Source organism: Anguilla anguilla, chromosome 9 (genome assembly GCF_013347855.1).
Source record: "Anguilla anguilla isolate fAngAng1 chromosome 9, fAngAng1.pri, whole genome shotgun sequence".
In the NCBI taxonomy this organism is placed as follows: Eukaryota; Metazoa; Chordata; class Actinopteri; order Anguilliformes; family Anguillidae; genus Anguilla; species Anguilla anguilla.
Window position 1 is genome coordinate 46,075,421 of NC_049209.1, and position 15,471 is coordinate 46,090,891.

Consider the following 15,471-nt stretch of genomic DNA (forward strand, 5'->3'; position numbering starts at 1 on the left):
CTTGCAGTTAAGTCCAACATCATTTAGTTGCTTAATGTCAATTGCAATTAAGTCTATTTTAATTACAATGATCTGTTCATATTACATAATTAAGGACATCTGTTCATATTATATAATTAAGGACAACGTCGTTTCTAAGGACAAGTAAAGTAAAATAGCTTGCTAGGCTGCATCCATTGAGTTTTGTTTAGAGAAATACCCCATATGCGAATTTATTTTTAACAAATGAAGAGAATATGCTCTCATAGCACTGTTTAAAAAGTTCATGTTGTCATCAAGGTTGTCATTAACGTCATTATAAATATCCCTGTGACATTATTTTTCACAAATCTAAACACTTCTTTTGCCGAGCATATATCATTTCCTGTTTGTCTTGCTTCTGCTCGCACTAGACATTAACTAGACTGTCAGCTTTAATTTGAGGGTATTTTCTTCCATATTGGATGAACTGTTTAGAAATTACAGCTGGCAAGTGTTTGTCACGCTGGCAAGTGTTTGTCTAAGACGTTTGGGTGAGGGACAGTGGTAGGGCTCTCACCTGTTATATATATGAGATGCAATAAAGCATGTGGGATGTAATGCAGCAGCTGTACAGAGAAATGTACTAAACTCTCAATATGCTCAACAATCTCATTATACACTACAGAAGATGAGTCACTAGTGTTCTCCTTCCAAAGCGAGGCTATGAACACTGACTGAAACAGGGGTGTGAATATTTGTGGCACTTATTATTTTGTGAAATAAATGCATAATTTGAGAACAGTATTATTTTGGTTGATTCCATTGAATCGTAATTAATGTTGAATATTTTCCATGTGTGAGAGGACTGAAATATGCTACAGTATTTGCATTGTTCATTTTAGCCTTTTTATTCTCTATTGTACATCTTTATTGAGAGCACTGTATAGTCTTTGGCAACAAATCGAATGCACATAAGGAATAAATTGATAAGCCTGCCACCTTTTTTTCCCCAAGGAAAACCCTCCCTATTGTGTACTTCTAGTACTGGGACTTAAGCCCCCAACCAATAAATATTAAGTAAAAAAAACAAAAAAAAAACAATGAACCATCAAAAAATGAGCAAAAATATATTAATAAGAATATATGTCTCCCCATTCGTTTTGTTCCTTTACAAAACAATGTAGGCTGCCTATAGACCATATAGAAAAGTTCTTGCATCATAAATCTCGAAACGTGGCAAAATGTACTGTTAGTTTCAAATATCAAACTTTGAAGCCTGAAAACAATGTTTATGAACCTTTATTTAGTGACATTTACACAGTGCTGTTAGGAAAGAACCTTTTTTTTAAAGCTTTCCTTATTTTTGTCAGCCTGACTCCATACATGACTGGATTAAGAAGTTGAGGACATGTAAATAAGTACACCACAAAAATGTTACGAATAAGTTGGGGAATATGTGCCAAGTCAAACTGGGTTTCCACAATTTCAAAGAAACCAGAAACTGAGAAGTTCAGGAGTGATATTACTTGGGGAATGCAAGTGTTTAAAGCTTTGACCCGAGCCTCTTTGGGTGACTTATAACAGATTCTTACAATGTTTGCATAGGAAAATAAAATGGGGATCAAAGGGACAGCAACACTCAAAACTAAACTGAAAACTCCATAAATGTTATCTAGAGTTGTGTCTATGCAAGAAAGTCTAACCAAAGAATAGTTGGCACAATACAATTTGTGAATGATATTCCCACACAATGGTAGTTGTAATTGTAAAGACAAAGGAATTAAAAATTTTATGAATGCAAAAGACCATGTGAACACAATTAGTGAGTACATTTTGCAAGAATTCATCCTGCTGCTGTAATGTAATGGATGGCAGATGGACAAATACCTGTCATAAGCCATAACAGCTAAATTATAAATTTCTGTTGTTCCATATGTGTGCAAGCAAAAATTCTGCAAATTACAATTAGCTCTGGAAATTTCATGGGTGTCTGCTAAAATATGTAATAATAACACAGGAAAAAAGGTGGTGCTTCCATACAATTCATTCATAAATAAACTACACAGAAACACATACATGGGCTCGTGTAGACTCCTATCCAGGAATATCAATGAAATAAGAATAATGTTTGCAATCACAATTGTGAGATATAGAAGAAGTAAACAGCAAAAATAAAAATATTTCATTTTTCCAAGATCCCCATAGGCTGCCAAAATGAGGAAAGTGACCTCAGATGTGTTCTCCATGGTCTTCAATGCTCAATCACAGTGTGTTCTGTGGGAGTGAGCCATGTGTTTGATACATTTCTGGAAAACACATTAGAATAAAATCAAAGTTACAGAGCATTAGTGTGTGTGTGTGTGTGCGCGTGTAAGTGTGTGTGAAATTAATGTAATTGGCTTATTTACTCATGCACACCAATTTCATCCCAAGTTAGCAGATATGCCTTGGTGCTAGGCTGCACACCCACACACCCGGCATCAGGTCCTGCACTGGTACATGCTTTTGGATTGCCCCAGTACATGACAATCTCAGGTGATGGGACATAATACTGGTCTGAAACTCAGAGGTCTGTGGATGTGGGTCCACTTATGGTAGATTCCGGATGGACTTGAGACTTGCTGCTACCCATGGCTGCACTCAGAGGTTGTGGGAGTTGCCACACACAGACGATTACGAAACAAGAATTTTGTACCACCAAGATGCAGCTTTACATACCTAAGTGTCCGGCATGCCATCACACTTCAGAACATATACATAGGCTCTCCTGGGTCCTTTCACAGCAAAGCTGGGAACACAATTTCTTGTGGAGCAGCAGACATTCTGCATTAAAAAGAGAGGTTTAGACATGGTGCAAATGACAATGATTTACTGCATCTAAGCATCAATAGCTTGATAGCAACCAAAGTAAAGGAAAACTGGCATGTGCAAACAGAACATTAAGCAAGCCTCAATCAATGCAACATAAAACAAATCTCATTTCTAAAATAACACAGAACATACCAGCTCAGAATGGTGAATTGTTCTGATAAAAAAAAAAATCATCAGGTAATTCTGTACAAAAATGACTGTGACTGACTGTTGAGCTTCCCTTAAATACCATTTTGGGAGAACCTCCCACTTCCACGCAACCTTCTGCTTTCCCAAATAAGGTCTGGCCAGAATGATACTGTAATTTTTTAACACCCTTTTCTCACCCAGGCACCCCCCTCCTACTGGGATAGAGTAGCTGTGTTGCATAAGGCCCTGGAGAGATAGCAGAACTAATTACATTAAATAAGAAACCTTGTACAACCAGATGTACCCCATCAATTCCTGCCTAACATACATATATACATACATATACATGTATGTATATATACAGTTGCAAGAAAAAGTTTTTGAACCCTTTGGAATTACCTGGATTTCTGAATTAATAACCCATTCATTGTGGTCTGATCTTCATTTAAGTCACAATAATAGACAAGCATATTCAGCTTAAACTAACAATGCACAATAAATTGCTCTTTACATGTCTTTATTGATGTTACAACCCATGACTGAGCTGCGTTACCATTACCAGGTGTACGCTATTGGACGTAACATGAAGCCACCCCAAAAGAAGGGCCAGTTAAGCACATAGTCATATATAAAATGCTATTATACAGCAAAGCAGGGAGTAAGATCCATTTGTCCTAAAGTAGTTCTAGCATATATACAGGTTCAGTGCAGGTTGCAAGACCTCACCGGGCAGGTAAATATATCCCATGCTAGATAGTCCTCTTGTTTAAAAGTATGTCCTCCAGTTCCTTACAGATTTTTTGAGTTAGAAACTGGGGTAATCTCTGGCTATCCTTACAATCTGCTCTCGTATATAACTTTCTATAAGTAAAAGTAACACAAAGGCTACTATTAGCGACTTTACACGTTACAGAAAAGTTTGTAAGCGAAGATGCTGATGGTGGTAGTCAAGTTGAGCAGATTGCAGACAATGTGGACTGTAGGCAGTAGGCAACTCCAAACCGTAGGCTAAGACTCGGACCCAGACTCCAACTAACTTAAAAAGATGCACATCATCAATGTATGGTCCGGCATCTCTCTAATAAAGCTGCTCCGCGACGGCCTTGGCTTCATCACAACAGGCATCCTTTAGACTTGTTGCCAAGCGATGGGCGTGCGTCGTCTCTCAGGCGCATCTTTGGATCCGCATCTCTGCGACAGGACCGTGACGTCATTATGTCTGTTTGTCGGGGAGACAGCCGCAACAGTGGCAGCAACAAAGCACGAAGCACAAAAAACAATCGAACACATAGTCTAAACATCCACAGATCAGGCTGGAAAAAGTTTATGAACCCTTGTATGCAGTAACTGGTAGGACATCGCTCGCTTCCTGGTCTTGCTGAGAGATGCTTGAAGATTGGTTGCTCACCAATGCCTATGTGGTTGGCTCCAGTATAGGTCTTTTAGCCACCCATTCATTGCAAGTCAGTGGTACCAATACGGTGAAATACGACATCATTTTTTTCCCACAGGAACACGTAGTTGCAATAGGTGTTTTTAATGTCTCCCCATGTGCCAATTTGTTAGGTTATTGTGACATTTCGACAATATTTTAATATTTTGCGGAAAATCAGGTACACTGCTAAGTCAGTCTGTGGGCTATATTTTAACGATCTAAGCGCGCGGTCGAAAGCGCATGGGGGTAGTGCATTTAGGGTGTGTCCAAATCCACTTTTGCTAGTTTAACGGCGGATAATCTAAGCCCAAAGTAAGGCGCATGGTACAAAGGGGTTGTACTTAGTCTCTTAATTAATCATAGGTGTGTTTTGGGCGTAACATGAAATAAGCCAATCAGAGTCTCATCTCCCATTCCCTTTAAAAGCCAGGTGCGCTTGCACCTTGGCGGATTGCTATTATAATGACGGATATTATGGATAAATGGATATAAATGGATGTAAATATTATGACTAACCATTATGACATGTATTTTTTTTTAAATATCGCACGTTGCGCACCTGCCTATGTAGGCACATAGTGCTATCTTAAAGGAGTAACATGGTGGTAGATTGTGACACTTGCCAGTTGTCTTTAGGCAACAACAAAACAAATGTGCATAATTTTTTTATTATTATTCGTTTAAATGTATTTTAAAACGTATTTTTCTAAGCCTAAATTTCCCACTATAAAAGTTCACCCGAACTGTCTGGGTTTGGTAATGAGAACTGTCAGTTAGCTATGATTGCTACCTCCTGCTACCTAATGTTTGCAATCATAATTGTGAGATATAGAAGAAGTAAACAGCAAAAATAAAAATATTTAATTTTTCCAAGATCCACATAGCCTGCCAAAATGAAGAAAGTGACCTGGGATGAATTCTCCATGGTCTTCAGTGCTCACAGTGTGTTCTGTGGGAAGCAGCCAAGTAGTTTAAACATTTTAGGAAAACAAATAAGAAATAAAATTGGATTCACAGATCATTATTATGTGCAAAGTATATTTACAGACGTGTAAGGATTGAGTTTTTTTGTTTGATTACTTATTGTATACATCCAGAAAGAAGAAAATATGACGTTATTATACACAAGCAGTTCATAAATAATTTGTGTTGTCATAATGGAATCCTTTAAGGGGGGAGGGGACAGGGGAGCCCTAGGCCTTAGCACATAACAATCTCAGGACACAGGACATGATACTGGTCTGAAACTTTGAGTTCTGGGGACTTGGATCCTGAAAGCAGTTGCTTCCAAACAGGTGTACCGCATGATACAATTAATCAATTAGCATCCTATCATGCTCTGTGGCATGTATAAAAATACTGAGCAGGCCTAGTTGACCTCGATTTTGGATCAAAATGGCAAGAGGAGAAGATCTAAGCGAATTTGAAAGAGGGTTCATTATTGGGACACGGATTGTAGGAGCTTCAGTCACAAAGACTGCTCAGCTGGCTAGTGTTTCAATAGGAACAGTGATTAAAGTGACATCTGCATTTAAATCTATGGGAAAGACATCAGTAAATAGGGTCAGAAATTGTGGTCGAAAGCGCACATCCAATCACCTTGATGCTTGTGCATTAGTGCGATATGTAAGAACAAACAGGCAACTCTTCCTGAGAATGTCAGGATGTAGATTAGTGACTGAGAATGTCAATGCAGGATGTGATCAGACTGTGTCAGCAGGAACAGTCCGTACACAATTACACAGAGAGGGTTATTTTTTTAGGGTTGCAGTGCATAAACCGCTTCTTACAAAGACAAATGCACAATTGGGAGTGCAGTGGTGTAAAAACCATAGGCACTGGTCTATAGAGGTGTGGAATAAAGCGATATGGTCAGATGACATCCTTCACCATATTCTTGACAAAGGGCGAGTGCATGTGTGGCGCGGTACTGGTCTGAACGCTCGACCCCTACAGTGAGGGGGTCTGGTGGGTCTGTTATGCTGTGAGGGGCACTTTTCTGACATGGTTTGGGTCGACTTGTCCCCTTAGAGGGAAGGATCACTGCAAATCAATGCAAAGTTATTCTGAGTAATCACCTTTATCCTATGATGAAACATTTCTATCCTGATGGGAGTGGTCTCCTCCAAGATGACAATGCCCCCATCCACAGGGTGTGATAGGTCACTGAATGGTTGGAATGATGTGAATCTCATGCTGTGGCCTTCGCAGTTCCCAGATCTGAACCCAGTTGAACATCTTTTGGACCGACGTCCACCACCATCATCAAAACACCAAATGGGGGAATATCTTTTGGAAAAATTGTGTTCCAGCCCTGCAGTAGTGTTCCAGAGACTAGTAGAATCTATGCCAAGGCACATTGAAGCTGTTCTGGTGGCTCGTGGTGGCCCAGCACTTTACTAAGAGACTTTAAGACACAAAAGGAAGGAGAGGTATGCTCAATAAAACACTAGTGGGATGTAACAATGTAACAACATAGCACAGAGACTGTACTCAATGGCCATCTAGATATGGGACTTGAACTCAGTTGAAAATGTGTGGTCTGAATTAAAGAGGGCAGTCCATAAGTGTAGACCAGAAGCATCTTGAATGATTCTGTACAGAGAAATGAGCAAAACTCCCCCTAAATATGTTCAGCAATCTCATTATACACGACAAAAGATGACTCCGTTGTGTTTTCTTTGCAAAGAGCAGTGCAAACACTTTATCAACAATTTGAATGCACTTCAAGAGTATATCAATACACCTGCTCACTTTTTTCCAAGGAAAACCCTCCCTACTGAATACTTTTAAGGCGGGAATTTCAGCCCCCAAACAATAAATAAATAATAATAAATAATAAAATACAAAAAATCATCAAAATATATGACATAAGTAAGAATATATCTCTCCATTGTTGCTTTGTTTATTTATTGAAAAACTAAACAAATTAATGCACATGCCATATTGAGAAGTCTTTATCATTATAAACATTGCAAAATAAGCCTAGCTTGTCATGAATACGAAATGGCTTAAAAACCATGTTTATGACCCTTTGTTTAGGGGCAGTTGCAGAGCTCTGTTAGGAAAGAACCTGTTTTTAAGAGATTTTCTTATTTTTGTCATCCTGAGTCCATACATGATTGGGTTGAGAAGTTGAGGACATGTCAAGAAGTACATCGTAAAACCATTCCGAACGTCTTTGGGAATGTATGTCATGTCAAATCGATTTTGGACAATTTCATAAAAGCAGGAAACCGCAAAGTTCAGGAGTGATATTACTTGGGGAACGCATGTGTTTAAAGCTTTGGTCCGAGCTTCCTTGGGTGATTTTAAACAGATTCTTACAATATTTGCATAGGAATATAAAATGGGGATCAAAGGGACAGCTAACACAAGAACCGTAGCGAAAAGTCCATAAATGTTGTTTAGCATTGTGTCTATGCAGGAAAGTCTGACCAAAGAATAGTTGCCACAACACAATTTGTCTATGATATTCCCACACAATGGTAACCGAATTTGTAATGACAGAATAACTGTAAAGTTGATGAATGAAAATACCCAGATGAACACAACTAATGAGCATACTTTGCAAGACGTCATTCTAATGCTGTAATGTAGTGGATGACAGATGGCCAAATACCTGTCATAGGCCATAACAGCAAAATTACACAATTCTGTTGATCCATATGTGTACAAGCAAAAAACCTGCAAAAGGCAAAAAGCTCTGGAAATTTCATGAGTGTCTGATAAAATATGCAATAATAACACAGGAAACAAGGAAGCGTTTCCATACAATTCATTAAAAAATAAATTACACAGAAACACATACATGGGTTCATGTAGGCTCCTATCCACAAATATCAACAAAATCAGTGTAAGGTTTGCAAAGATAATTGTGAGATTCAGAAGAAGCACAAAGCTGAAATAAAAATATTTCCTTTCTCCAAGATCCCCATAGGCTGCCAAAATGAAGAAAGTTACCTCAGTTGAGTTCTTCATGGTCTTCAGTGTTCAATCAGTGTGTTCTGTGGTAGGAAGCATGAACACACTTTATTAGAAAAAAATCAAAGTTATGGAGCAATTGTGTGTGTGTGTGTGTTTCCGAATGGTCTTGAGACTTGCTGCTACCCATGCCTGCACTCAGAGGTTGTCGGAATAGCCTAACACAGATGTTTTAAGAATTGGACTTGCTGTATAACTGTTAGGATTTGTAGCAGACCAGCAGAGTTTTTATGTCACTGAGACGCAGCTTTACATACCGCAGTGTCCAGGATTCTGTCAAACCTCAGATCAAATGCGCTGGTTCTCCTGGGCTGTTTCACAGCTAAGCTGGGAAGACAATGTCTTGTGTGGCAGCAGACATTCTGAGTTCAAAAAGAGGAGTTTAGACATTGTGTTAATCACAATGATTGACTGCATCCAAGCACAAATGACTTGGTAGCTAGCAAAGTAAAGGAAAACGGGCATGCACAAACACAACATTAAGCAAGCCGAAGTCAATGCAACTTAAAATAAATCAGATTCCTATCGCAACACAAAACATACCAGCTCAGCATTGTTAATTGTTGTTGTAAAAAAATAAACAGGTACCTCTGTGCAGAATTCACTGTGACTGACAGGAGATTGTTGTCCACAGTTGTCCACAAATGTTTTGTTGCTCTTCCCTTAAATACCATCCTGGGAGAACCTCCCACTTCCACACAATCATCTGTTTGCCCAATAAGATCAGGTCAGAATGACATTGTAATAGCATTCTACCACCCAGACCCCCCCCCCCCCCCCCCCCCCACCTAACACTCCAGGTACAGAACAGATAGCCCAACTTAAAAATCAATCACAACATAATCCTGTATTTCACAGGAGAGATAGCCCAACCTTAATATGCGACTTTGTAGGACCAGATGTACCCCATGATTTTATGTTCTATATACAGATAGCACAATAATGTTTTGGACAAAGACATTTTTTTGCTTGGTTTGGCTCTGCTCTCCACGATCTTTGATTGGTAATAAAATAATTCTCATGTGATTAAAGTGCAGATTCTCAGCTTTTTTAAATGCATTTTGGTTTCACACAGTGGAAATTACAGAACTTTTCATACATAGCCTCTCCTTTTCAGGGCACCATAATGTTTGGGACAAATGGCTTCACAGCTGTTTTTGATTACTCTGATGTGTTCAGTTGTTTCCTTAGTGAAAGAATAAGGGAGCTTTCAGTATCTAATGTTGATTCCAGGTTTTTGATTTCCTGTGTGAATGTGTTATTAGCATTTGGCTGAAAGGAACAGCGAAAGGGGCAAACGCCTCCCCCCCCCCACCCCTCCCATCTGTGATATGTGATAGTGGGGGTGTTATGGCTTGGGCATGTTTGGCTGCCACAGGTACACGGCTCACTTGTCTTCATTGATGATGTAACTGCTGATAGCAGTAGGTGAATACATTTTGAAGTGTACAGAAGAATCTTATCTGCTCAAGTCCATCCAAATGCCTCCAAACTCATTGGACAGTGCTTCATATCCTACAGCAAGGCAACGATCCCTAACTGCTAAAGCAGCAAATAGTTTTCCAAGAAAATAAAAAAGGAAAATTCTTTACTGGCTAAGACATTCCCTTGATCAGAATCCAATTGAACATGTGTTTCATACACTGAAGAGAAAACTTAAGGCACCTAGCCCCCGAAACATGGAGGACCTGAAGGTGGCTGCAGTACCTGGCTGGCAGAGCATCACCAGAGAAGATACTCAGCACCTGTTGATGTCTACGGGTCGCAGACTTGCGGCCAGCTAGATGGTTGTAGAAGCTAGTAATATAGCATCCTACAAACAGTAAATGTGTGCTTCATTTATCACTGTTACGTGATTTTTTTCTTCTCATGCTTTCGATAGCTGATAGACAACTCTGTAGAATCTGTCTGAACTCAAAACCAACTGGTACATTCATAACAAGCAAGAACACACTAATTAGCTCAGCAGTAACAAACAACTTTGCAGACCATGGAAGACCACTGTAATGGATGAACGGACTGCACCTAAACTGGAGGGATACTGCTGCACATGGGCCAGTGCATGTCTAAGGGTAGCACTGGATTATTTACACTAGATCTTGGGGGGGCAGGGAGGCCAGATTGCCCGGATGGAAGCTATCAAGGCTACCAATAATAGTGTGAACACCAATGAAATGTTTTTGAAGCAAAATTTTAGTAAGGACTCGAGACGGCAGGGGGCGAGGGAACGGGAGAGGATGCGTAGAAGAGGATCTGAAATGCCTTTTTTAAATGCTAGAAGTATAACCACAACCGTTTGGAACTTGAGGCTGCTGTGAATAGTGGGCGCTATGACATAGTTGGGATTACAGAGACATGGCTTGGGGAGGAGGATGGGGATGAATATAGAGGGGTACAAACTCATTAGGAAGGATAGATCCAGTAAGAGAGGTGGTGGTGTAAGAAAATCTGAATGTTCAAGAAATTCCAGAAATTGACCAACTCATACCTAGTTAAGATATTTGGATTAAGCTCATAGGGGAACTTGAAAAGGGCCTTACTATAGGCGTGTGTTACTGGCTACCAGCTTCAGACAAAAGTGTATTCAATGCTCTTTGGAATATACCTAAAACAGGCTTTTCAGGAAGGTGAGACTATTATTATGGGTGACTTCAGTTAGTCTGCTATTAATTGGGAATTGATGACAGGACAATCTTTTTTGTTCCAGTCGATTACATCATCACAAATGCATCATGCCCACTAAGGATACGTCTCCGCATATTTATTGGATATTTTTGAGTCATACAAACGAAAAAAAACCCATGACCCCATGAAAGGCTGTGATGGTAACTTCAAAAATTATTTGTTGCAGTGTTACTTTGTTGTGTAATGTTTCTTTCAAATGATTATTTATTTTATTATTTAGTTTTTACTTCTGGTTTTACTTCTTTAATGATATATTCTTTATTATATTTTAACATTTTAATGTTTCTTAAATATTTTATCTTGTACTTGTGCTTACTATGCATTCATCATGTTTTAAATTATTTGTTGTAGTGGTATTTTTTTAAAGTTGTTTACATAACAGAACATGCCTACTAATATTATGTGATGCCTTTGATGTTGCTGGTTCATTGGCAGAGACTAAGGTTTCATGCTTTCGTGAAACATATGGTTGGAAGAAAATCAGCATTTTAAATGTGTTTATTGATCAATCTACCTGCTGTTGCTGTTACCACCATCAGTTTGCAATTCAGCATACCACAAACAGTAAAGAAATTGTTCTTACAGCCCTGTACAGCATGAATTATCTAAAAATGACAGCAAAAATTAAATTATATTGTTAGAGTACGTGGATAATAAATGACCATGTAGCACAGAGGATGTACACAATGGCCATCTCGACTGAAGACTTCAAACCAATTAAAAATTTGTTGTCAGAATTGAAGAGGGCAGTCCATAAGCTTAGAACTGAAGAATCTTAAAAGAATATGCACAAAATAATGACCAAAGGTCCCCCAATACCACCAATATTCACCAATATCATTATACACTATAGTAGACAGCTCAGATTTGTTCTCCATGCAAAGAGCAGGAGCAAAAATGACTGAAAACAGGGGTGTGAACATTTATGGTACTTACACTTTTGTGAAATATCTGCATGCATAAGTTCAGAAAAATGTTACTTTGTTAGATTCCATTGAGTCATCAATTAACATAGAATATTTTCCACATTCATGAACTGAAATATAGACATTTGGTGTTTGGCAAAAATCCAAACACACTTTAGGAATCAAATGATACCCATGCCCCTTATGCCCCAAAAAATGTTAAAAAGAAAAGTGAATTACAAACCTACCACAACTCCTACAAAAATGAATGAATCAAGCAATAATAAATACCTCCTAGTTTTTTTTTGTTCCATTAAAAAAGTAAATCAGTGTACAGACCATATACAGATGTTTTTGCATCATCCATCTTGACACATTTTTGTGCCTATTGTTTCATGAATAACAAACGGCCCAGAAGCGTAGAATGCTCATAAATCTTTATTTTGCGTTAGCTGAAAAAACCTGTTTTTCAAAGCGGTCCTTATTTTTGTAAGCCTTACTCCATACATGATTGGGTTAAAGAGCTGAGGACATGCCAAAAGATACACCGTCAAAGCATTCCGAGTGAATTGGGGAACGTGTGTCATGTCAAATCGGCTTTGCACAACTTCAAAGGTAGCAGAAACAGCAAAGTTCACAAGTAATATTACTTGGGGAACGCATGTATTCAAAGCTTTGCCCTGAGTCTCTTTGGCTGATTTATAACAGATTATTAAAATGTTTGCATAGGAATATAATATGAGGATAAAAGGGAGGACTACACTCAGAAATGTATTGAAAAGTCCATAGATGTTGTTTATCGTTGTGTCTATGCAAGAAAGTTTCACCAAATAATAGTTGGCACAACACACTTTTTGGATGATATTCCCACACAATGGTAACCGTAATTGTAAGGACAGAGTAATTACATATCCGATGAATGAAGAAACCCAGATGAACACAACTAATGAGCATACTTTGCAAGAAGTCATCCTACTGCTGTAATGTAATGGATGACAGATGGACAAATACCTGTCATAAGCCATAATAGCAAAATTACACAATTCTATTGATGCATATGTGTGCAAGCCAAAACACTGTAAAACACAAAAAGCTCTGGAAATTTCATGAGTGTTGAATCATAGTGTCTGATAAAATATGTAATAATAGCATGGGAAACAAGGCAGTGCTTCCATACAATTCATTGATAAATAAATTTCCCATGAACATATACATGGGTTCATGTAGGCTCCTATCCACAAATATCAATGAAATAAGAGTTACGTTTGTCAAAATAATTGTGAGATTCAAAAAAAGCACTAAGCTGAAATAAAAATATTTAATTTTTCCAAGATCCCCATAGGCTGCCAAAATGAAGAAGGTGACCTCAGTTGAGTTCCCCATGGTCTTCAGTGTTCAAACAGTCTGTTCTGTGGGAGGGAGCCATGTAGTTTATACAATTTTAATAAAACATAATAAAATTGTGGGTGTGCGTGTGTGGTGTGTGTGCGTGCATGTGTGTAGGTGAGGCATTTTCAGACGCGTAAGTTTTGTGTTGGATTACTTAGTATATCTAGAAAGAAGACAATATGAATTCATTCACAAGCACAGTTTTCATATCAATTCACTTAAAAAATATTTTAAGAGGTCCAGGAAGACGTTCCATGGTAGTTCATCTGATTGGCTTATTTACTTATGCACACCAGTTTCACCCCCAATTTAGCACTTAAGCTTTGGTGCTAGGCTGCACATCAGGTTCTGTAATTGTTTGTAGATTGTTTGCTCTAGCACATGACAATCTCAGGTTGTGGGATATAATTCTGGTCTGGTGATTTGGATCCACCTGTGATAGATTCCGTATGGTCTTGAGGATTACTGCAACTCACGGCTGTGCTCAGGGGTTATCGGAATTGCCACACACAGAAGTTTTAAAACTTGTACCTGCCGTAGAACTCAGACTGTTAGGACTTGTAGTAGACTACAGTTTTGTGTCAATGAGATGCAAATTTACATACCGCTCTGTCCCGGATGTTGTCAAACTTCAGAAAAATACATTGGCTTTCGTGGGTTCTTTCACAGCGAAGTCGGGAAGGAAATTTCTTGTGGGGCAGAAGACGTTTTGGATTCAAAAAGAGGAGTTTAGACATTTTGTAAATCACAAATATTTACTGCATCCAAGCACCAATAGCTTGATAGCTAGCAAAGTAAAGGAAAACAACATTAAGCAAGCGTAAGTCAATGCAACTTAAAATAAATCTAATTCCTAACACAACACAAAAAATACCATACCAGCAATACAAAACATACCAACAGCACTGTTATTTGATGTAATAAAAATAAACAGGTAATTCTGTACAGAAATTACTGTGACTGACAGGAGACTGTTAAGCAGTTCTCCACAAATTTTTTGTTGCGCCTCCCTTAAATACAATCCTGGGAGAACCTCCCACTTCCACACATCTTCTCTTTGCCCAATAAGGTCAGGTCAGAATAACATTGTAACACCCTTCTACCACCCAGGTAACCCCCTCCTGCAGGGACAGAGTAGCTGTGTGGTATATGGCAGTTACCTACCCCTCCAGGCACTGGAAAGACAGGACAGCTTATCTAAGTAACTTTGTGTGACCAATTGTGCCCTGTGATTTCATGCCATATATACAGTGGTTTAGGGTTTCAGTTGACGTATTTACCTCTGCCATAGAGGTTGTGCCTGCCAGAAGGACATGCTTGCAGGGTTCTAACAGTAGGGGGCAGGAGAGTGTAATTTTCCACCTAAGGACATTATTTGGCATTGTACTTGACGTCACACTGCGTAGCATTTCGGGGTGATTCGCTATCTTAAGATGAATGCTTAGCTTTGTGATTTGAAGATGAGGTTAGCATTTTGGGAAAATGAAGCCCCAGCTAATATTGGGCTGGTATCAGCACAGCCGCCAATCAAATATATTTACAGATCCGGCAATTCTCTCGCCATAACAGTTTGCAATGTAAAAACTGTGCAAGACCTAAATATGGAGGTCAAACCCGTTTTGGCAATTTTCCAGAAAACATCATTTGACAGTTTATTTTTCACAATGTAATAAATGCTACACAAAAAACAACATAAATAGCTAACTTAATTTTTTTTTTTTTAAATGAGCCCTCTTCCTGTATTTTTTAACAGGCTCACTTTAATGGGTCATTTAACTCTAATATAAAAGTTTGAGTATAAAATGCTATTATATCATTTCAAAAGTGCACTGACAGTTCAATGCCTTACTTTGTTTTACTTCAGAAGTCAGAAGTCAGAAGTCAGAAATGAGTTTCTTTATGATCATTTGTGCTTGCCCCAAAATCAATGGGGTCATTGTTAAGAATTCTAACCTCATTGAAGGAATTATTACACATTACTGGAAAAAACTTCCTGTGAAATTTTTACATTTTATTTGGTTATTATTTATTCGTATTTTCGTATATTTAGGTGTCCTTAAATGTTAAAATGTCTGCATCCTGAGGGACATAATATATATATATATATAGTTC

At 38.5% G+C, this 15,471-nt stretch overlaps 2 protein-coding genes and 1 pseudogene across 2 annotated transcripts; all 3 read right to left on the reverse strand.

Moving 5' to 3' along the window:
* Positions 1-1,226: 1,226 nt before the first annotated feature.
* On the reverse strand, positions 1,227-3,018 carry LOC118236514 (olfactory receptor 142-like). The gene is made up of 3 exons (XM_035434963.1): positions 2,965-3,018; positions 2,680-2,784; positions 1,227-2,267 (listed from the first exon to the last, which is right to left on the reverse strand). The coding sequence occupies exon 3, from the start codon at positions 2,205-2,207 to the stop codon at positions 1,275-1,277; it is 933 nt and encodes a 310-aa protein (XP_035290854.1). The 5' UTR covers positions 2,208-2,267; positions 2,680-2,784; positions 2,965-3,018; the 3' UTR covers positions 1,227-1,274.
* A 4,278-nt stretch (positions 3,019-7,296) lies between these two features.
* LOC118236554 (olfactory receptor 2K2-like) lies at positions 7,297-9,042 on the reverse strand. The gene is made up of 3 exons (XM_035435035.1): positions 8,969-9,042; positions 8,638-8,742; positions 7,297-8,403 (listed from the first exon to the last, which is right to left on the reverse strand). The coding sequence occupies exon 3, from the start codon at positions 8,375-8,377 to the stop codon at positions 7,421-7,423; it is 957 nt and encodes a 318-aa protein (XP_035290926.1). The 5' UTR covers positions 8,378-8,403; positions 8,638-8,742; positions 8,969-9,042; the 3' UTR covers positions 7,297-7,420.
* Positions 9,043-12,398: 3,356 nt separating this feature from the next.
* Positions 12,399-14,216, reverse strand: LOC118236571 (annotated as a pseudogene).
* Between the last annotated feature and the right edge of the window lie 1,255 nt (positions 14,217-15,471).